Source organism: Micropterus salmoides, unplaced genomic scaffold (assembly GCF_014851395.1).
Source record: "Micropterus salmoides isolate LMB-PRFRI ecotype aquatic unplaced genomic scaffold, ASM1485139v1 Ms_hic_scaffold_9, whole genome shotgun sequence".
Lineage (NCBI taxonomy): Eukaryota > Metazoa > Chordata > Actinopteri > Centrarchiformes > Centrarchidae > Micropterus > Micropterus salmoides.
The window spans coordinates 32,516,616-32,540,418 of NW_024044681.1; the positions used below are offsets into that span (position 1 = coordinate 32,516,616).

Consider the following 23,803-nt stretch of genomic DNA (forward strand, 5'->3'; position numbering starts at 1 on the left):
ATGTTAAATTGCTACTGGCCTCCTTTTTGAATCAGCATGACTTCTGTTTCTATAGATTAAAACTTGACTTGAGAGCTAATATGGTATGCTACATTTGGCTGCTATTTGCCAGCAGCTGTACATTAGTCCTGTGCCCACCTTCAGCAGGTACTGGCTTGGTGAGTGCCCTCTGGCAGACTCTCTGGCAGAAGCCACAGAGAGCAGGACTTACCTGGAAGCTTGACCCGATGGCAGCCTCTGTAGACTTACACAACCCACAGCTGCCACTGACTGCCGTGCTCAGTGCCTGTGCAACAACTGCAATAACTCTCCAGTGTTATATGACAGCAGTGCAAATCATTTTGTTAGAGCTGCTTTTATTTTGCATCAAATAGCCTTGATATACAGAACCAACCCATCACAGAAAAGAGTTTTTTGTTACACTGTCTGAACATGTGAAACAAGGCTTCATGTGGGCAGCTGTGGCTTATATTGTGTAAGGCTACAGATGCTGCCATCTGTTTATAATGTAAGAGTTAAACTATCACAGGATAAGTTATATTGCTCTACTAGAATAAATAAAGTGACAACATAGACAAAAGTCTCATTTAACCTACTGCTCATGTTACATAAAGTCTGTAATTCTATTTGGGCATTGCCTGACCATTGAGAACAAACCATAGATAAAGTAGGCTACATGCATTACAACAAAAAATACCATGTGTTGTATAGGCCTTTATACTGTAGACCAACCATGGGACATATAAGATGACAATCATTTATTTTGTAGTGATCTAATAGTAAAGTATCAATAATTAGGACACATACAGCAATGTTAATGTAAAACTGAACACTTATACCACGTTCACAGATACAACCATGTAACTATAAGACTGTCTCTTCCAACCCACAGGTGCAGGCTTACACCTGATGAAGTGGTGAGGCAAGATTGATGCACTAAAATATGTTTGTCACAGTTGAATCACGTGCCCCCCCCCCCATAAATACACAGCGAGAGGCGCAGGAGCTCATTGCTCCTTCTGATTTTCCACCTGTTGACCTGTGTGTGTCTTCTGAACAGGGAGGACACCGCCACTTCCAGCTTCACATTACAAATAAATGTCTTGTCTTGTCTCCGTGTTTTTGGCTCCTCCCCGCACTCATTAAATGTCGCACGGCGCGTCAGTCTGCTGTAGTCGCAGGCAGACAGAGGAGCTGTAGAGTTGGGCTTCCATCATCTTGACAGCAAGAAAACAGCTGTTTTTTTTTTTTTGTCTCGGGCACCTTCACCATCCAAGAAGCCTCGGCTATGAAGACCATTCTTGCTGCATACTCTGGCGTCCTCAAAGGTAAGACGGTTACTGGCTTGCTTGTGCAACGTGGGCTGCAGCAAGCAAACAAACCAAAGGTGGTCAAACAAACCAGGAGTCGTTTGTGTTTCAGATCAGAAGGACATGGGACACACACACACGCACGCACGCACGCACCAGCCAGTTTCTGTCATGTTGTGTAAAGCACTTTGTGGCATTCTAACAAAACTTGCCTTTTAAAAGTACCATCATTATTATTCTATCAGAAAACATTTTAGAGGGAAGGTGCAGCAATGCAATAAAAACACTTAAAACATATTTTAATTTTCAAAACTAAAAATGTGCCCCCCCAACCCCAAACGTTTTCAAAACTTTAAAAAAGCAGGGATGATTAAAGAAAATTAAATTGGAGATTTAATGCTGCAATATTTGATTTGTGCGCTGTGACTGTTAATGCCGCTGCTTCCAAGTCAGGTACTAACAGAATGCAACTAACTGTTTACTGGGTGTGAGTAGGCCGACAGTGAGAGCAATTTTAAGCTGGAGTCAAATTCTTTCTATGTGTACACATACTTGGCTAATAAAGCTGATTCTGAACATATACAGAATTATGAGCAGCACTTGTTTGCTCATTTAGAGGTTTTGAATTTTTTACTGCAGTTGAAAGTTTAAAATTTTGGCTAAATTAAGAATTATTTGCCAATGTCCACAGTGTGAATTAAAGATTTCTTCTGGGAAAATTAATGAACTTTTAACTGGAGGCTAGTCTAGTAAAGAAATTGTACATCATTGTTCTATAAGGCAGCCCAGGCCTGCGAGGTCTGCTATGCTTATGAATCCGTGAGTTAACTTGATGACACTCTTTTGCTGTGTGGTGTCAGAAATACACTTTTAATTTGCAAATGTAAAAAGTGTCAATGAACCGATAATGAAACTGGATGATTGTTCACAAACAAGCACATGGATCCGCTGCGGGACATACTGGTGTTTGTTTACCCTTCTGATTGGTGGCCAGTTTGATCTGGCTCGCCCCGGGATTCTAAGAGCATAGTGCGAGTGGGCAGATTAACCATGAACTGTTCATCCTGGCCAACTCCATCTCTCTTCATCAGTCACTGGCACTGATTCAAGAGTCATAGCATCATAGTTTACAGGTAATACCACCAGCTGCCTGGTGCTGGGTTATTTTCAGTGTGTACAGATGGGATTAGACAACAGTGTTTTCCTGGAGGGGAGATCATCTTCTTAGTGACTCTCAGCAGTATGAGCTTGACTAGCTTTATTCGCTCGTGATGTGTCAATTAGTTAATGCTCCCTCTCTGCACACAACCTTACATGTAGCTGCGTGGCTTCACTTTTATGGGCTGGTGACAGAAAGAGCTGGTGAGTATCCTAGGCCGTGTAGCTTTGTTTTGTTTGATATTCACCTTTTGGCTTGGCTTAACTCAAAGCAGGACTAGGAAAGTATTACTACTAGGGGCGTGTTACCTGCATCTTTTTGGTCTGATTCATCGCCAAATGTTTCTCTTCCTCATCTATTTAAGTTTCTCTAACTGGGTCTTAATCCACACACATGGATACAGTTTTGATCAAACCCCTTTTATGCTCTTGCTCTCGTCTTGCATGTCTTGTCTCCAGGGACTGGCTCCAGCATCCTCTCTGCCCTGCAGGACCTGCCCTCGGCATTCTGGCCCTGCAGATCCAAGATGGAAAAACATCTCCAGGTCATCTCTGTGCTGCAGTGGGTGATCACCTTCTTAGCTTTGGGTGAGTGAGTGTGCTTGTGTGCGCGGGGCTCTGTGTATTTCACCTAAGCTGTAAGAAAGCAAAGAAACCTAGAAGACTTAACTTCTAGTCCCATTAATCTCCTAATACGGGGGTTAGATCTCTGAGCTGCACACATACTTGCTTCTGACTTGTGATTCCTTTTCTAGCATAGCTTTAACTGAATAGTTTAGCCTTTATATCAATACTTCATATTATTTTAGGTAATAGATTTGTCCGTATTTACTTATACTTAATTGTGCTGTCTCTCCCCTTTCCCTCCAGGTGCTGCCTGCACTGTGCTGCTCATCTACATGTTCTGCACTGACTGCTGGCTTATTGCTGCTGTTTACACCGCCTGGCTCATCGTAGACTGGAACACCCCGAAACAAGGCAGGACATTACAGATCAATTAAAAATCACTGTTGTTTAATAGTTCAATTTTGAGTCCCACATGAAAAAAAATCACTGGTCTGATGACATTTCCAAATATTTATAGACATGATATATCAGAAGCTACTGGTCTTATTTTTCTGAAAGTTGGATTTATGCATTTATCAATATTATGCATTCTATTTCATTCTTCCTGACTGCCAAAGGCAGTGCTTAACACTGGATGTTATCCATCTCGCGCATGTTGCAGCTGGAGTATTCAATATCAACAAAGTCACCTGTGACCTGAAATGATGCGGGTCGAGGCTTATATAAGGCCACATCATCATGAAAAATTACCCTACAAAATCTTCTAGCCAAGATTCTGGGTGACGGAGAACTCTAGCAGTCATCTAGAATTCATAGAACCGTAGTTACATACATAACTCTCGTTTTTGCACTATTTTTGTTACTTTTGTAATGATTAGCACACACAATGTGCTTTTGTTTAGAGCTTGTTTCTTTTGGTTGGTTCTTAACCTGTTTATATTAGAAAGGTGGTTGGCAATGCTGGTCTGTCAGTTGGTCGACCTGTCTTTGGTTACTTGTCTCCAGACAGAGAGATCAACTAGTATTTGGACCATCATAAGGTTTACATTTGGTGCTAAAGCAACACTTTGGTTTACAAACAAACACCTGCAAATCTAATGGCATTCTCATCAGCCTCAGCTGTACGTTGTGTCTATTGCTAATTAGAAAATGTTAGCATGCTAACAAGCTAAACTACGATGGTGAACATGCCTGTTAAACATAAGCATGTTGCATGCTAATGTTAGCATTTAGCTCAAAACACAGCGCTATGCCAAAGTACAGCGGTATTTACATGTAATTGTAGAGTTAGTTTTTTTTTTTTAAAATAGGGCTGAAATAATCTATCAACAGAAAATGATCTGTCAACAAGGTTGATAATCAGTTAATGGTTTAAGTAATTTATCAAGCAAAAATTACATTAATTGGTTCCAGCTTCTCAAATGTGATTGTCGGTGTTGTATTGTTAATAAATAGAAACTTCTGTTTCTAACCTCATTAAAAACAGGAATTTTGAAAATAATTGAGTTGCAGCTCTAGTTTTGATGATGAAAGTGATTTCTAATCTGTAATGTTCTCTTCAGGTGGCAGAAGGTCCTCTTGGGTGAGGAGCTGGACAGTGTGGACATATTTCCGAGACTACTTTCCAATCAGGGTGGGTAACTCAACAGAACAGTGTAAGAATTGAGATGTCAGAGTTGCAACCAGCAAAGAAATGAACCATGAAAACGTGCCCAACTATGTGCATTTTGTTGCTGTCACTCAAAAAGTACACTTACTACTTATAACTCATGCTTAGGCTAGTCCGCATTGTATGATTTTAGCCTGTTGATCGATTTCCAGTTGTGCATTGGTTTGACATTATAGATAAGCTTATCAGGGGTGGATTGGGTATCAACTGTTGGATCCATGTTGTTCCTTGTCCCATGTTGATTAGGGCCTGACGTTGGTTGGGAGTTTTAGACTTTGTCCCGCCTGATAGGCTAAGGAGCAGTGCTAAGTTTGTTTTGCCTGCATCCTTGAGAGGACTGCCCTGGTTCAGAGTACCGAGGGAAGAGTTACTGCAAACTGGCACATGCACAGCAAAGCACACACTGAATGCAGTGGGAGGGCGGTGCGTGACTAAACTGTCAGTGAAAGAGAGAGAAGTCAAGATTGGAGTGTGTTTAAAGAGAGAATATGTTTTCTTTGAGATATTCTGCTTGATTATATCCTAACTGTCCAAAACCTACAGCAGTCATGCGCTTTTATTGAAGCATCACTTTTGTACAGACTTGAGCTGCTGTCATTCATAACAAAAATAATCAGGAACTCTTTTTATGTATTTATGGTATTTTCTCATTCTCTGGTTCCAGTTTCTCCAGTATGCAGATTTGCCACTTTTTTATATCATTGTGAATCAAATTTTTGTAGGTTTTTGTCACTTAGGACAATATTCTGCTGCATTTTATATACAAAGCAATTGCAATATCACACTCACACCTGTATTCCTCTCTTGCTGTATTAGCTTCTGTTTGCCCTCACAATGCTAGTGAAACACAGGCTTTCATACAGCTTGTTTGATTTCATCATTTTAAAATCACTTCAGTGTAAGGACAAATGGGCTGCCTCTCTGTTGATGAGCTTATCTATGAGTGTAGAAAGAAAAGAGGGCTGTATCACTCCAGGGAGAGGAAGTTAAATTCCTACCCTTTGAACTTTAAACTTTGTTCATTACATTGATCTGCACTGTTTGTACCATAGCAGTTCATCTCAGTGGGTTGATGAAGTCATTCTTTTGTCACCCAGACTCTTAATGCTCTAGTTTTTCTCCCTTTTTAAGAACCCTAAATATTGCTGCAATACATACATTCATTTTTTTTGCTGTTTTTGCTTTCTGGCAGTGTTGAAATATTAGTTACTGACATGGGCAAGTCTGTAGTTGAAAGTTCATCTCTTGTAACAGAGCTGAATAAGTCATTTAATGTGGATTAAGATACTAATAATAATTAAAAAAAATTATTGGTCAATAGCTCAAAATAACCAGACTATATCCACAGGGCCATTAATTGATTTTAGAGCAAGCGTTTTATCATGAACACATGACTTTATTTCTATGAGTTGGAAGCCAACTGGTCAAAGTCCAAACCAACTTTAAAATCAAGTAAGTAAGTGAGGACTGTAAGAGGTCTGGAGTGTGACGGTTATGAAAACAGTTACATGAACGTCTGCAAAACTGTATCAACACTAGAAACAAAGACTCTTCTGTAATACTGGTGCTGTTTGTTTTTTTTCCTTTTGTTTTTTTTCCAGTAACCAGTGAATCTAGCCTCCATCTTTTTACTGTCTCCTCTAACTATTCAAGCTGTTAAATGCTGTGTATGATCTCCCGCCGTCCCACCGTAACCCCTTTACACCTGCCATGCCAGCCAGGTGGAGTTCTGCAGTACTATGGAGATCTTGAATGTGATCTCCTTTGCTAATGTGGTTATGCAACTGTTGTGTTTGACTAGCTACGAAGGGAGCTTTGTGTACTCATTGTGATGGAAGGCTACAGTGCAGATCATTTAGCAGTTTCATAACTTCAACATGAAACCAAGAGGCTAAAATAATGCTGAATGTTTAAAGTTGAACTTTATTGTTGCCTGAACAGGTGCACAGGTCATCATTTTACAACAGTACATGGGTGTACTGTACAGAGGAGAGTCATGACGGGTTTGAGCTGATAAGGATGTTCTATTTCATGTACAGTTAAAGGGTAGCTACAGTATACATGAATGGATTTAAGATTTCATAAAGTGTGAGGTTTGATTAACTGTGACACTCTAAAGTTGCAGGTTGATTGCATTTGCACAGTGCATGTGTTTCACGGCTTTACATTTAACTGAATTACAATTACTGTTTTGGCAATTATATTGATGATCAATGTAATATTTTTTTCGTTGTTCAATTAAAAATGAAAAACCTTCTCTGCTTCCAACTTCCCACATGTAAAGATTTGATGTGGTAATGCATTGTTAAAGGTCCAGTGTGTAATATTTCTGAGGATCTATTGACAGGAATGCAATATACTATCCATATCTATGTTTCCAGTGGTCTGTAAAGACCTTTCATAATAAACAATAAGGTTTTTATTGCCTTAGAATGAGCCATTTATATCTACATAACCGCGAGTCCCCCCTTCCATGGATGTCACCACGTTGCATCATCATGTTTTTACAGTAGCTGAAAATGGACAAACTGTACTACAGAGTGCGTTTCGTCACTACGTTCTTCTTGTTCTACTCCTGGTAGAAATCAGGCAGTGCAGACACCCATCACTATGTTGAATATGCACATTCAAAGAAGTACATAATAATACACACATAATCTATAGGGTTCGGCAAATAAGTTATGCATCGAAGCAATATTTTCAACAATTAATTGCTGGATGAGAATAAAATATATATAATATAATATTGACCTTCAGTGACATGTTGGTTGGTTAGCTCATTTGGTAAAGTACAGGATTTGCAATCCAAGGATTCAGTGTTTGATCCCCCTTCAGGGCAATTTCTCTCTTCAATAAATGGATTCTGCAGTGACAGTTTCTCACATTACAGCATGTGCTACAGTGTTTTTATTTCGGTGTTTGATCCGCATCCATCAACCTACTGACGCTTTTTCATTTCCCCAGTGTGTCCAGGCAGAGGACATTTAGGGGAATGGGAAATTATGGGTTATTTGTATTAGTTGTGTGTTTACCAGTATGTTTTAAGGTTCTCTCTGTTGTTGTATGATGTAATGCCTACTTGATTGATCTGCAAACTAATTTCCCTATGGGGACAAATAAAGAGATTGATTGATTTGATTTTGTGCTCTGTCAGCCACCGTAGCTGTCCTATGCTCTTTCAAAGGTTAGGGGGCAGTGGTAGACTTGACAGACACTGCTAGATACCACTAAATCTTACACACTGAACTTTTAATGGAATATTTTATACTTTTTAATAATAAAGTATGTTAATTTATTGGATATTAACGGCAAAATCTACTGTTATATATTATAATGATATATAACAACAAAGTCCATTGTATAGCACATCTCAAACAATTTTCCACTACACAAATAAAAGGCAACAATACAGGAATAAACTTGACTTTGCAGAAACCAGAATAATATAATGTGTATAACAAGTATTTAGTGTAGAATTGTTTTTCAGTCAAATTGGTCACTAACATGACATTTCTCCTATCAGATGTTTCCTGTCTAGCAGTGTCCCCCTCAAATGGAAATCAGCCTCACACTGGTCCTCTTTGTGCTATTGTCCTCCAGCTAATTAAGACCCACAACCTGCTGCCCAGCCGGAACTACATATTTGGCTACCATCCGCATGGCATCTTCTGCTTCGGTGCTTTCTGCAACTTTGGGACAGAAGCCACAGCCTTCTCCAAGAAATTCCCGGGCATCAAGCCCTCCTTGGCAACCCTGGCAGGAAACTTCCGCTTGCCCGTCCTTCGAGACTACCTGATGTCTGGAGGTAAGATGAGGTCTTGGAAGTGGACCTTTGTCCTATTGCTCACCTGAAATATCTTATGTTTACTTGGATCTGCTGATTTCACTGATTGCTGAAGGGCTAATTGCCTTTCAGGCTTCATCCTTGCCCATAGATACTGTACATTCTCTCTTAGGTTACTATAGGTACATGTTGTTTTATTGGTAAACAGCTTTCATAGGACTTTCTTTGTTTATTTTTGTTATGTGTAATGTAACAATATTCTCTGCAAAATGTCTGTTTTGAAACAATGTTTTCATTGTCAGCTACTATGGTTCAGATTTTGCACATGCTCAACATGGTTTATTTAATTGTACTTAAGTGTTTTGTGACTTGTAGGTTTGGCCGCACAGAACAATGCATTAAGTACAACAAAGCTAAATATAAGAAGAAAGAATTGCAATATTTGCAGCCAGGATATGACTAGGAGATATCAAAATATTTTGTATTAATCTATAGAAAAATGCCATTATTGCACAGTATTAGAAATGCAAACACACTGAGCAAGCAAGTGTATTTGGCTCAGGCCCACTTCTTTGTTACTGCAATTTTAATTATTTTTCCATCTTTTTTTTTCCCTCTCAGGTATCTGTCCAGTAAACAAGAATTCTATCGAATACCTGCTGTCACATAACGGGACAGGAAATGCTGTGGTCATCGTTGTTGGAGGGGCAGCGGAGTCTCTGGAGTGTACACAAGGCATAAATTCTGTCACATTGAAGAACCGTAAAGGCTTTGTGAAGCTGGCCCTGCAGAAAGGGTAAGCTGGCTGCACAATTGCAACTGCAACAATGAACATGAAAATATAATTCTCAGGGCTGCAGTGACTAGAAATGTTGAAATTACCTCACAGAGAGCATTACCAAACCTTTTTATTAATGTGCAGTGTTGTCCCTCATAAAGCTTGGAGCTCCTTTTGGCATGCAGTACTTTTTTGGAAGGGTCAGACTGTTTTAGCTGGCTTTGTGCTGCACTCAGCCATGCATTAATTACTATAACAAACTGCACTATTTCTGTCACTAACCCAAACAAGCCTCATTCCTCCTCAAATATAGCTTTGGATCACAGGGTGCACCTTGCACTAAGAAGCTTATGGCTTGCTAGAAAAAACACGCAGTTATGCAGAACTTCATTCATAATAACTAGATTAGCATTCCAGCTGATATAAACCTGGATTGTATATTGAGGTGACTTGCTTATAAAATAGAGATGATGTTGAAACCACTTAAATAACAACACTGACTTGTTTTTATAATGATGAAAATCATTAAATCAGTAAAAAGTGCAATCAATTATTAATATTAATATTCATACTTTTATTAAAAAAGCCATTATTGTGTGTACCTCATTCAAAGTAGATATGTTTACACTATGAAGTATAAGTTTCTTGTTTGCTATAAATCCACATTTCAGATGGCACATAGGAAAGTGGTTCTAGGTGGGTGTGAGATGATCACACAACATGTTAGGAAAGAAGAACAAAAATATTTTTCTGCTCCACGAAATCATGTTTATTTTTGGGAAATCTTTCTTATTTTTTGTAAAATACTGCACAGTTTTGTCCCTTAATGCCTTCGTATTCATATTTAACAGTCTGGGGAGGTAAAGATTGGCATGTTCACAGCTCATGGAAATATGTAGCCTTTGAGGTGTCGAGAGTTGACTTTTTTTTTTAAGGGTCACAAGCCCAAAAACGTTGGGGCCCACTTGTTCAGATGGGGCTCTATGCAAGGATTGGTAATGAATGATTTAAAAAAAAAAAAAAAAAAAAAAAAGATTCATAAATTATGAATAACATAAATTAAGAGTCCCAAATGTTTTATAGGTCCAAAAACCTTCTATGAAAACGTCTGGGCCACTGGTAAAATGCTAAATTTGAAGCTTAGCGACAGATCTAGTTAGATATAAGGAATATCGATCCAGAAAGTTTCCTGATTGACATAATTCATAATTGTTATACCTAGCCAAGACAAATATGTAGCTCTTCACCAACAGTAACACTGAATATAAACCCACACAAATATGAGAAATGTCTGTGATTTTGCAGTCTGCCTATGTGAACATTAAGCTAAACTGATTATTGATAATTAGCACATTGAATACATAAAGCCACAACAAAAGCAACTTCCTTTTTGGAAGTAACTGTTTTACAGATATAACTGCAATATTACAATTTTAAGATATCAAGGCATATAATTTAGGTTATAGAAAAAAAAAATGTCTGCAAAGGTTATGTTTTAGTAATTGGGGAAAATGTGTTAAATAGGTGTTCTGTGTATTAGAACCTTTTTTAAAAATTACTAGCTCATTTCTTAATGTTGTTCCTAATTTATAAATAAATTCACATCTGCTGCTTTGTGTAGAAACATACTTTTTGACATTGTCTTACAGTAATGTACATTTGGGTGACAGTTGCTGAGTTACCTGCTCTGTGTTTTCTCAGGTCTGACCTGGTACCGGTATATTCCTTTGGGGAGAACGATGTCTATAAGCAGGTGATCTTCGAGGAGGGGACCTGCTGGAGATCTCTCCAAAAGAGGTTACAGAAGATCTTAGGCTTTGCCCCGTGCCTTTTCCATGGATGTGGCCTCTTCTTCAGCAACTCCTGGGGCATTGTGCCTTATTGCAAGCCTATCACCACCATAGGCAAGTTTGTCTGCTAATGTTTGGTTTGAGTGATTCAGAGAGGTACACAAAATGTCAACCACCCCACAATACTCTGTTGGTCATTGTCCTCTAATAATCTGTACTAAAACAGCAAACCATTAACAGATCACCAGGACCCGCTTGATTAAGTGTATTGATGGTTAACACTGACGTTTCCAACAATTTCATAACAACTTTGTTTGATTATCTCTTTGTTTTGATTCTCTCCCTGTTTTACAATAGTTGGGGAGCCGATCACAGTGCCAAAAATTGAGGATCCAACTGAGGATATAGTGGATCTATACCATGCAATGTACATCAAGTCCCTCCAGTGCCTTTTTGACAAGTACAAGACCCGCTTTGGCCTGAAAGAGAGTGATGTCCTGTACATCCATTGAGAGGATGAGGGGGGCCTGTTGAAGCTCTGAACTGTGGCAGCATCTTCACCCCTCCACTACCATCCCATCCCTGTCAAGTCTTGGTGCCTGGTTTGGATTATCTCTGGACTGCAAACTATTCACATCAGAGCTACAGAAACCTTTTGTTCTCTGCGTCTTTGCTCTCTTTCACTCTCACGCAAGCATGCACGAACGCACACACACAAATAAATGAACACATTTGAAGAATAGTCCCCTCTCCCTGGTGCTGTCATCAGGTTAAACAGACCTGGTTGGAAAAAGTTGCAGAAAAGCTCTCATAAAAAGTATGCCTTTTTTAAAATTTGTATTTCCATTTCTCCATGAAGGAATCAGATTTGTACTGTCTTATCAGTCCAGAGGTGGGTTAGCTCCACTAGATGGAGCTGGAAGGTAACATGCAGGACTTAAAAGAAGTGCCAATGTTTTCTTTCTCTCATGCATTCATATAATTCTCCCTAAGCTCTTTGAGATCCTATTATTATTATTATTATTATATGCTAAAAGCACAAGCAATGCAAGTGGAAGGTACCAATTTATTATTGGGATGATAAGATCCAAAGATTAATTAAGCCAAAGATCTATGCTGTCCACACACATGCAGGTATTTTACTGTATGAAGGCTGAAAGTGAAGAAATTCTACAGGGTGAATTTATATTGTGAATGGACAATATGTGTGATTTTTATAATGCCATAAAGTATTAATTATTTTCTGCAGGGAGGAAAAAGCCTATTTCTGTGCTTGTCTCTCAGTGAATATTTCTGATGCACTTTTTGTATTGCTGATTACCTTCTGAGGGTTTTGTCTCAAGAAAAATGTTGTGGATGGGAGAATTTTGAACAGCACAATATTCAAAATGCTCAGGTCCATGGCATTTATCTTTTGTTTGATTTCCCTTTCTTCTACTAGTGTCCAGGTCTGGATGGGTGTGTTTTGTCTATGCAACAAAAAATAGTGATGTCTTGTAACATTTAAGTCTTATGGAAAGTTTTGAGCTGCAGTTGAAGATGAAGACTAGCAGTGAACAGTGGATCTCTTTATGACCGTGCCATGGGTGATAATTGAAAAGGAAGGGATTTTACTGGTCTTGCTACTGGTATTGTGTTATGTTTGAGGGTGTCACTAGTACTTTTGTAAAATAAGAGTATGTGAGGTATAAATTAATATATCCTGGGAATCCTCTAAATAAGTAAGCATGTGTCATGTTCGTGAGCAGTAAATTATAAGATTGTCATTTGAAGAGCGATTTCCTCTGTTTTCACCACTGGGACTTCTTATAAAGAGCAGTGTAATCCATGTGCAGTAAATTTGCAAGAAATAAACAACAAGACTGTTCTATATGATGAAAGGCATCCTCTGTCTGCCAATATTTAAATTAAACTTTTGTATGTTTTCAGAAGGAGATGTGTGTGGTTTTTGTGTCTTGCTTTTGGGCACACCTTCCCATCACTTTGAGCTATTTCTAACGGTGAATATTCTCTCAAATTTACTTCACTAGACATCCATTATATGATTTTGACTTCCGTGAGGCTGCTGTAGGACATAGACATTCAAGCGTATTCAACACTGTGTACTTCATTGTCAAGATTAATGAACAGTCTTAATCTGTGAAGTAACCAGTGACAATAGCTGTAAAAACAAATGTTGAGTAAAAAGTGGTATAAAGTCAAATGTAAATATTCTGGTCAATGTTTATAAGAAAATGTTAACTATAAAAATGTTTGATCACAGTATCAGTGCTATTTAAAAGCTTATTTTGTTAACCAACAACCCTTATATCAAACCATGCAGGGTCTATTTCAATTACACAAGGCAGAGTATTCCTAAAAGCAGAAAGCAATCAATACTTTTTGCAAAGTCCAAAGACCCTGTGCAAACAGAACTCCTCTATGTGGCTGATACTGCCCCCTGATGGGTGTTCAATATCCTGCAGTCAGGGTGAAGGTTCAACCACAGAGTGTATAGAAAGGGTTCAAGGCAAGCTCACCAAGTCGCCACCCTGAAATAATGCGCAGTGGTACCATAGTCGCATTAAGTATGAAAGAACCTTTACACAAATCATCCTAAAAGTGGAGTAAGCCCGCTACTGCTCAGATGTGGAGATCCAGTATTGGTGGAAAGTAGGCTCACATACATTTACTCAGGTACCCTACAATTGTGTACAAATTTGAGGTAGGTGTCCTGTAGTTACTTAATTAGCTGGTTTATCGACATAATATTATTTAATAGTTCTACTCAACATTTCAGACAGAAATATAGTTTTTCTACAGTACATTTATCTGACATCTATCATTAACTGTTAAATTGCAGATTCACATCTTACACGCAAAACATTATAAACATGATCAGTTTATAAATAGATTGTAACAGATTTAGCTATCCAACAGTAAGAAAGCTAGTTATTGCCTAATTAGCACCACATTGACAGAAACATAATTACAATGTTGCTTATAAGTTAATCCATCTATAATAACAATCCAATAATATAATATATCCCAATGTATAGCCTATAATAATGTAACACAAAGGAGTTATTTTGCATTTAGAGTACTTTTGGATAATTACGTGTTATTGAGTATTTTTACTCTGTGGTATTAATACTTTTACTAGTCTACTGCAGCGCACACACGGCACTCCAAATATATGGCCTTATTGATCAAATGTCAATAAAGCTGCCCTCAGTCGTTCATGGCTTAAAGCTTGTGTACTTGGAGATCAACGACATAAGGGTGACGAGAGCCCCTGGGAAATCTAATTTCTTCGTCCCTTTTTGTTCTAGCTCTTATGGAGTTTGCATGTCAGAAAAGGCCTGGATGTCACCGTGTAGCTGTCACCTGCATGTCACGTTGTGGGACGCAACTTCCTCATATTTTGCAGCTTTGACAGATTCCAGCGGACGCCCGCCCCCTCCTGGAAGACAAACAGACAATACAACCAATAGCAACACGGGCTTTCAGTAGCAGGTACCGCCTTTACGTGACCTACGTTCGATTGAGCCAATCAGCAGCCTAGATGTCGCGCCTCCCAACCGGAGACGGATTTCCGAACCAAGTGTAGCGAAATAGCCTGCACTTTGTTTACGTCCCGTTGGTTAGCTGTCAGCTGTTGTAGCGCTTTACCCACGCCAACAACCGTACCTGCATGCCTCTGGTGCATGCCTGCAGCTTCTTAAACTTTAAACCGAGTGTCCTGGATGTCGTGGATGGGATGTTTTGTTGAATGAGGGGGACCCGCTAGATGCCGACAGGAGGATGAACTCCATCACCGGTCGGGTTCTCGCCATACCCGCCGCCTCTGTCACCAACTCTGGAGCTTCATCCTCTCGAGCCTTACATGTGGAGCTCACATCCCAGCAGGTAAATGCGAAGCCTCTGAGCTCACGTTGACACGAACTGCTTTCAAATGAACTCAGGAAAACTTGGACCGGGCCCCTCTCAGTGTGCTATGTAGGAGTTTACAACTGCTGTCCGGAGAAGCAGGCCTGTCAGGCTAGTAGCTAGTTAGCCAGCTGCTGCTAGCTCGCAGTTAGCTAGCTTACTGGGAATACATGGAACTGGACTGACACGCCACACGCACACTAAAACCAGTTCGGCTTGTGTTATGCATTTTTGTGCCCGATTGTTTTTTCAGTGTGTTGACCTATTTTGACTGCTATATATCATTACACTACACTTTTTTTTTTTTTTTTTTTTTTTTTTTTTTTTTTTACAGCTAGTATGTTTAAGCTAATGGTAACTTGGCGTTATGTGAGCACGCAGGTGACAGCACGGGAAGGGAAATGTCATTATGTGACGTTATATGGTCTCATACAGCAATTTTATTGTGACTTAAAAAAATGAATAGCCCCCGTTTCATGTATGCTTAGCTAAGCCGATGGACTCTTTGGCCTCAAACACCCATCTCCCAGCCGTTCATTCATTCATTCATTCATTTGGAAACGACATGTAAAACGTCGGCAGATGACAGTTTAACAACTTTACGACTGTAACATCGGTCCATCAAAGTTTCACAGACGCTAGATATCGATTGTATTGAGAAACAGGATATCCACATTGTATATCTTTATTAGGCCAATAATCATATGAATATTGTGCAGCTTTAAAAACAAACATCTGATCTGCACACAACCTCCAGTGAGTCCGGTATGCAGCAGGGCTTTCTTCGACTAAGCTACAAACCTACATCAAAGCACTTCAGTCCAGATCAGGACTCCATATCTACACTAGAATCTACTAATCCTAACAGTATGCTGCTCCACATTCCCAGCAAGGTGTGGACTAAGTTTAACTTTAGTCAACTGTGAAACTGAGTGCAGCCTATCTCAAATACAAGCAGTTGAAATCTCTTGAACAAGCCGCAACATGTTTTCATCAAGTTGCCCTGCTGGGTGTTGCATACTGTTGGGGTTGTTAATGTGGGTATCACTTACACAGCATAGAGTTCAGCTTTCTATCGTCTCATTGGCCTGCGTTGCTTAGCGTGACCTACTCCATATAAGCAGCGTACAAGATGGGCAGAGCATGACAATTTAAGTTGGGCGTTCAATTTGTTCTTACTCCAGGAGATCAAACTATTTGTTCCTTGATGATTTTATGTAACTAAGTATGGCAGAGCCTATACAATATAAGTGCTTGTCCACAGACTTGTGTAATTTCTCTCACTGTCAGAAGGGGGAGAGAATATTCTCTAACTTTTATTAAAACAAATTATCCCAGCAACATTGCTCTGCTGGCCTACTGGTTCACAGTACCAAAAGATGTATAGATTTGCTAAAAGCTTGCCAAATAATAACGCAATAACTAGGGATGCACTGATCCGATACCGAAATTGGTTATCGACGTAATACGGATTCAAATAGCTGGATTGGGTATCTGTGACAAGGGGGGCCAATCTATGGGGCTAATTTATTCAATTTAATTACGTGTGTACTATGGGTAGACCGCAACAGTGCGCTAGGAGAGCTAACATAGCATGGAGGGAGCTAAAAACAAGGGGTCAGCAGTTTGGAGGGATTTCACGCTTGCTACGCCAAGAAGGCTACTTGCAATATATGCCAAGCCAATGTTTCCAAGGGATGGCAGAAGCATTGCAAAATATAACATAAAATAGATTATTAATATTACACTGGTATCGGATCAGTACTCATTGGCATTGGCCAATACCCAAAACCCAGGTATTGGTATCTGTATCGCGACTGAAAAGTCTGGATCACTGTATCCCTAGTAAAAATGTACTAAGGCTTTTTCTAGCTGTTACAGAGGCTTGACTGTGTACATAATTCAAGAGTATGGATGGTTATATAGTAATATCATACACTCAGTTGCCAGTTTTATTAGTTACAGCTCGCTGAAACAATGATATATCAATGAGGGTAGACTAAATATTAGAAATGCCAACAAGAGTACCACAAACTGCAGCCTGCAGACTACAGACCATGAAGTTGAATCATCTCCTTTCTAAAACAGTTTGAACAGTGAGGATTTATTAATATTTTTAATATTTATTTATTTTTAGTTTTCTGAGTGGATGCAAATGCTGTGTCAGGGTGTAGCTTCATATCAGGTTACTCAAATAAAACAAGGGAATCCCCTAGCTGCAAAGTACAGCTCTGTTTCACTAACTGTTTGAAGCCAGAGCTTTGGTTTAGTTTGTCCTGACCAGTTTCTAAGGAACTGGGATGCCATGCTCAAATTACAGATGTTCAGCGGAAGGCTTGTGACCAGCTAATAAGCTTTGTCATACTAATCTCTTTCTCACAAACCACCATCAGGCTATTTTGATCACATCATGACATGTGGTAAACTAATAGGAAGTGGGCCTAACTTAGATTTTTGTCAGAACGTGTAGTTTATAAAAAGGCCTGTGATATTAGTGTAGTTTTATATTGGAGAGCGTGACACAGCACAGTAATTTCATACTGAACACGTGTACTCACAACCATTTCTCTCTGCCTGTGGTCCACATTAGCACATTCAGAAATGTGCTCTTGTGACATTTTTAAGGGGGGTTAAAAGTCCCTCGCAGAACAATCAGTGTTTTTGTTCTTGCAGCCCTTAATCTTATAGGGAATCCCATGACTTAGATTTATTCCCAGCATAGTGGCAGGAGAAAGGCCCGGCCCGCTGGTCAAGGGAGAAGTTGTGATTGTGGTGACATGTTTGCCTGAAGCGGAGTCTTGTGTTTCCACAGTCACGCGCTGGCACACACGCACACACACGCACACACACGCACACACACACGCACACACACACACCTGCTTTCCACTCACAATTTATTTTATATAAAGATATTAGATTTTTACTAAAGTAGGCAAACCAATCTGCAAAGAACTTATTAATTAACAAACCCTGCAGATGCTAACTGTCGGTGGTTTGGTTTAGAGATTCACTTTAAACCTTTACTTGTTTAATTGTTGAAGATGAACTGATATGTGGACCTTTTGTTTTTGTGCAGAAAGTTACATGTTTAGAAATGATGGCTTTTCCGTAGCTGGCTCATTTTGATCTGTAAATTCTGCGATCATGTCATCATAATCAATCATTTTAGAGCTAAAAACGTTGGCACATTTCTCATTTGACTGTCACGTGTTAGGTAACTCAGTCATGCCTGACAGTCATGGCTGAGTTCACTGGCTACTCAGTTGTAAGATGTCATGCCTCCATTATTTGACTAACATCTATCAGCCTGTCACAACTGGTCTTGCCCTCCATGCATGTTAAATAACTGCTATTTTAGGCTGTTTATATATAAGATACACAATGTTATAATTCACTGATATCTAGAGGCATCTCTTTTTTACTTCTCCTGGGACCCAGTTAGGACTCGGTGCCTTCAGAACAGCCTAGATAGTATTTGCCAGTGAACATCACCTGATTGGAATGAACCTGAATACATGTCTGTTACGTGCTTTTCATCCATCCTCGCTCTCTCTTCATCTCTTTTTAATCTTACCCCTGCCAAACAGAGACGATTGCGTCATCTCCGGAGCATCGCAGCCAGAAACATCGTCAACAAGAATGGCTCCCCACTGCTGGACACTTACTTCACCCTCCACCTCTGTATAGGAGACCGCATATCTAGAGGTCAGTGTTAGCAGCCCTCCCACACACACCTTCCACATTGTCACTCCTCTGTGTGAGGACTGACAGTGGATAACATTGCTTGTTCTGTTCTCTACAATCTCACATGTAAGACATGTAAACCTTTTATTAGATTATATTTCTTTGCGCCATGTTTTCCCAAACAAAGTATTTTCCACCTCATTTGAACAACTGTAGCTGCTACATGGTCAAAATAGCTAAGGCAATCATGACAAATATGAAAATTCAAATTGCTTTAATTGTCATTATATGGTTTGTGATGGTTAAGTAATTCAGTGAGCATCTCAAGCCAATGTGTGATTGGAGGACAGGACAGTCCACCCTAAAATAGATTATATTAGTTATATAGTGCAATGATTTTGGACACAAGATTTAACATCTACAAACACAAAATCTGTCTCCCCGAGCTTATAATGTTGTCAGTTTACCCTTTTTTGGAGCCGCAGCATGGACATTGAACCAGTGGCCAAATCTCTGGGCTCCGTAGGAGTGTTTATTTAAAGATTATCCATTCAGGTCCTTTTTAAATGTATGGCTCCCAGCTCTGAAACAGAACGCATAATCCAATGTAGTCACAGTGGTCTCCTCGCTGTGTGGAGAACAGTGTCAAGAGTTTATCTGCTCTTCAGCAGAAAGTGGTTTGAATTCCCAAATTAAAAGCCGAGCTGAGGGTTGATTTAATCCAGTGTGCAGTGCATGAGTGTTTTCTACCTTCTTTTAATCAGCATTCTTTGATGTCTTTATAGATTTTTACAAGAGTGAAGTCATACGAGACTCACTGGTGAGTATACTTACCTAAACCTTCAAACTCTTAATGTCTGCCTCTTGGGATAGGGTCTGGATGTTGTCGTTACCTGTAGCCTGCCGTTGCAGTGTGTCAGTAATGTACACTGGTCATTATGTGCTGTGCCATGATGAAGGAAGACAAGCTTCCTGTATTTTATAGATGCCGTGGCTGACATTTATACCTGCTGCCTATTTGCCCGCCACAGTTTAGCCACCTCTGGATTTGTTTATTTCACTTTAACTTTACTTAAACTGGTTTCAAACTTCAAAGTTACTGCGAAGTGCTTTGAAACATGCTTTGCTGGATAAAATGCCAGACTTGCATCAACATGAATTGAATATGTGCTGTTCCCTTATGCAGCATTCTCTCTCGGCCTGTAAGCATCAGTCAGTTGTGTAAATGACCCAGCTGTATATTACTACGTGATTCTTCGGCCGTTCCGACTCTTATTTGCCCAGATGCAGGTCTGCAGGAAGCTATAGCAAGCCATTACTGTCAGGCTTGCTGCCGAGTCATGAGCTGACCTAAGCTGCCTTCCAGGCATGCTGTTCTGTACCTTTGGCAGACAAACTGAATAATGCACTGCAGGAGTCATGACTCCTGTCATCTCTCAGCCCAACTTCCTCCTGTTGAATTTATCATCCTTGCTGACATTCGTTCTCTAGTATTCTGTCTCCTTCCTGTCATGATTTGTCATGGGAAACGTTTCCTGTTGGTGTTCCTGTTTTCATTCTAACTGCTTAGCCCCTTTGCTTCCGCTACTAACTTCCACTAGCCTACCCTATGGACTGTACTTCTGCTTTTGACATTCTTCTCCTGCCTGTCCTTGAAAATGACCCTAAAAGCAAGAGTTTTCTCTCTGATGGAGGGAAATGGTACATAATTGAATGATGTAAATGGCTGCAGTGCTTTTTAGATCCAGTACTCAGTGCTGTCAGTCCAGAAGTTCAAGGACAGAGACGAAACTGTAGGAGGGATCAGACTTTGTCAGGTTAATGTAGAACAGGATGATTCAATTACTTTACATTGGATAGGGATCACATTATAACTTTGAATTTAAAAGGGGTACCACACACTTTTATTTAATTTTTTTTTTTTTTATCAATACTTTTTAGTATGCATATAAAAACAAAACACTCACGCTTGTATTGTCTCTGACATAAGTAGCTTCAATTAAACCTGTTATTGTTAGTTACAGTAGCTGTTATGTTTGGTATTATTGTACTCTTACCATACTCATTATCCTCTACAAGCGACTGCTAAACCTTGTGTGTGTGTGTGTGTGTGTGTGCGTGTGTGTGTGTTTATCAGAATCCAACTTGGCGGAGCCTAGACTTTGGCATGCTGCCAGACCTTCTGGACACCTCAGTGTCTTGCTTTGTGGTGAGGATCTGGGGAGGACAGGAGGAACAGTACCAGCTCCTCATAGAATGGAAGGTCAATCTGGATGGCCTCAGATACACAGGACAGCAGGTCAGACAACACACACATGAAAATGATAATAGCTATCTTTATTTGTATAATATCCAATTTTGTCACAAGGATCCCTGTCTGGTAGGAGATGTGTACAGGCCACATGGGGAGATATAAGTGGTGAGAGCAAAAACCTATGAATGCTGTTGTCATTTGTACACACAGTCTACATGACTTGTAAAACTGAAGTAATAGTTTTAATATCTGAAAATCCAACTATCAATTTGCAACACTTGACACAAAATGGTAAATTCTTAATTTTGACCTCAAAATGAAAACACATCTGTCAAATTATGTAGGTAAATTAGAGCATCACAACATTGCTTGTTTTTGTACAGTAATCACTGAGCCCTGGCCCTGAAAATACTCCACTCAAGCAGCATCTATTGTTGCACTGCTCAGAAGCACTTGGTGCTGCCCTTTGGTAGGTTTCAGCAAGTTGGTCAGTCAGAGGAAAGTGGACCTTTTAACGAGACAGGAGCTAAAATTGCTTGTTTAAGACGGGATGAACTGATGGGCTGCATGAAGGACCAGTTTAAGATAAATAGGATTTTTTTTAACTGTCCCTTTTTAAGCATTTAAAATACAATACATATAACATTGTCAACAACAATTGCCAACACTGTGACAGAAACTCAGTACATTGCAGCATTTTGACAGGAATCAAAAGGCAAGAAATTATATTTGTTCTTCCATTTCTCCCCCCATATATTTCAAATATATGTCAGTGGTGGTGATATAACAAGCAAATGTGCTGCAGTGCTGCTCACCAGGGTAATGATGTTAAAATGAGAAGAAAAGTTTGCAGACACATGTTTCATTGATTCAGTGATCTGTACGCTTGCTGCAATTAGCAGCAATAAGCTAAAATTGCAACTTGTGCTAAAATGAGGTGTCTGTATTGTGATGGCTGAACATCATTATGAGAAATGAGCCAAAGCCATCATGATATAACTCGGTGTTACTGGCGTTCTTTCACAGTGAGACTATTTTTAAAGCTCGTAAAAAGATACAGCACATCCAGATGTCCGCTGTCCTTTGTTCTCTCTGTCTCCATCCCTACAATGAGCCTCTACTGCCTTACTTCGTCCACAGATTCGATCCAGGAATCCAAATGAGATCATATTTGGATTGAATGATGGCTACTATGCAGCTGACTTTGATCACAAGGTACAGCCTTTTGTCCATTTTTCTGAGCTTCTGCATCATAATGGAATACCCAGTCCTAATCCCATTAGCTTTATTTTTCGCTGTTTGGCTTCGGGACTGAAACACTGACATGTGGCTGTTGCAGGATCAGTCGGAGCGGAAGAAGAACAGTCAGCTTCAGGTCGACCAGAGTTCAGTCAGGAACTCCTACAGTGTTTTCTCTTTGCTCAGGTAAGATTCATGCCATGTAGCTGCATTACATCAACATATTAGAACTGAACGTTAATCCAATGTATTGCATTTCCTCTAGTCTTATCTCTCATGTGCAGCGGACTTCGACTACTTATAAAGAACGATTTACACTATATTTGATTTCTTTTAACCCAACTATTCTTTCTTCAAATAGATTTTTTATTTACTTTTTTTTGCGCAGTTGGTCATGTGATTAAACTTTTAGCCATTATTTGTATTCCAGCAGATGGTGCCACAGGAAAGCCCACATTTTTTCAGCCATTATCAAATAGGCTCTGCTGGTCTTTAACTTGATATAAAGCCACAAAGCCTGTACTCTCCACCGCATGTCTTTGACATAATGGGACAAATACATGGAACATTTTAAGCAATCTATCCCAATGAAGTGACCTTTTACTATGCCATGTCAGATTTGGGATTTTGATTAGAATCAAAGTACTGATGATTTGGGGGGGGGGGGTATTGGGAGGTTGCAATACAAATTTATACCACAAGACGGAGACAGAGGTTTGCTGAGTAAGCGGCTTGCTAGAAGAGGAACTCTGGTACAGTAATTAAGGACTTGAGACAACACATGGCAGTTCTGGCATCTGTTGACAAACATAGGCGTGTTGTCCTATATTTATATTTAAATGTGGTCGGATGTAAACACAGCTTTCAGCATCACCAAGGCTTCCCCCGAGGGAAACCCACTGTTAACCAACGCCTGATCACATAAAAACATAATGACACCTGGTTTTAACTAAATACATGAATATCTGGAAGGTTCAAGTTGGACACGTCCAAAATAAGATAAGAATCCTGTTATTATGAGCATTATGAAGGCTTCCACTGGCGTTTTCCTACCATACGAATTAAATAGGGGGACATAAATGTGTCACAGACATTTTGCAGTGTCAAGAAAAAGGAGCCGGGTGAACTTAGTGGTCATGGTTTATGTTTATATGAGAGGATACCATTGCCTCTCCAGCAGCTTACAGGAGGGGGAAAAAAGCCCAGTTTGTATCATAACTTTTATGACCTTTGCCTTTGCTTCTTCTATTATTGCAGCTTTCTTTCTTATCCTCTTCTTCTATCCACACCCTGTGGGACTCTGTGGAGTTTAACACGGTTACATTGATCGCCCTCTTCCCACACACTGCCCTGCCTGCAGCGCCTCACTACTGTCAGAGTTTTTCCTTGGCTCAGTGGACTCATATGAACATGGTTTATGATTATGTACTGTAGAATGATTAATCAGATACTGTACACTCCAACAGGGATTTTCCTCCCACCCCCCTGGTACATAACCATATATACCACTTAGTTTCTGACTTGCAGAGCTCTGCCTTTTTTAAAGTGCTTTAAAGGGGTCATATTATATTTGGCTTTTCCCCTCTCCGTTATTGAGTTATATACCTTTTGTGTGCATGTAATAGGTTTGCAAAGTGAAAAACCACAAAGTCCAGCCCAGA

The 23,803-nt window shown here is 39.7% G+C and overlaps 2 protein-coding genes across 2 annotated transcripts in view; both read left to right on the forward strand.

Moving 5' to 3' along the window:
• Nucleotides 1–1,036: 1,036 nt before the first annotated feature.
• On the forward strand, nucleotides 1,037–12,990 carry dgat2 (diacylglycerol O-acyltransferase 2). Its single transcript, XM_038708163.1, has 8 exons — nucleotides 1,037–1,328; nucleotides 2,928–3,056; nucleotides 3,339–3,446; nucleotides 4,598–4,668; nucleotides 8,305–8,509; nucleotides 9,110–9,284; nucleotides 10,968–11,170; nucleotides 11,414–12,990. Exons 1-8 carry the CDS (start codon nucleotides 1,289–1,291, stop codon nucleotides 11,566–11,568), a joined length of 1,086 nt encoding a protein of 361 aa, XP_038564091.1. The 5' UTR covers nucleotides 1,037–1,288; the 3' UTR covers nucleotides 11,569–12,990.
• A 1,642-nt stretch (nucleotides 12,991–14,632) lies between these two features.
• The window catches only part of uvrag (UV radiation resistance associated gene), a 91,508-nt gene continuing 82,337 nt past the window's right edge, over nucleotides 14,633–23,803 (forward strand). Inside the window, exons 1-6 of the mRNA XM_038708162.1 lie at nucleotides 14,633–14,944; nucleotides 18,553–18,670; nucleotides 19,435–19,469; nucleotides 20,787–20,948; nucleotides 22,044–22,118; nucleotides 22,243–22,328. Coding sequence (XP_038564090.1) covers nucleotides 14,840–14,944; nucleotides 18,553–18,670; nucleotides 19,435–19,469; nucleotides 20,787–20,948; nucleotides 22,044–22,118; nucleotides 22,243–22,328 — 581 coding nt within the window. The 5' untranslated portion in view covers nucleotides 14,633–14,839. The remainder of the gene's footprint in view (nucleotides 14,945–18,552; nucleotides 18,671–19,434; nucleotides 19,470–20,786; nucleotides 20,949–22,043; nucleotides 22,119–22,242; nucleotides 22,329–23,803) is intronic.

What these genes read in the sequence shown, in the direction of transcription:
- dgat2 (XM_038708163.1), top strand. Translation starts at nt 1,289, where the DNA reads ATGAAGACCATTCTTGCTGCATACTCTGGCGTCCTCAAAG. An exon ending in CTGGAACACCCCGAAACAAG is followed by an intron (nt 3,447 to 4,597) that starts GCAGGACATTAC and finishes TGTTCTCTTCAG; the next exon opens with GTGGCAGAAGGTCCTCTTGG. An exon ending in AAGCTGGCCCTGCAGAAAGG is followed by an intron (nt 9,285 to 10,967) that starts GTAAGCTGGCTG and finishes GTGTTTTCTCAG; the next exon opens with GTCTGACCTGGTACCGGTAT.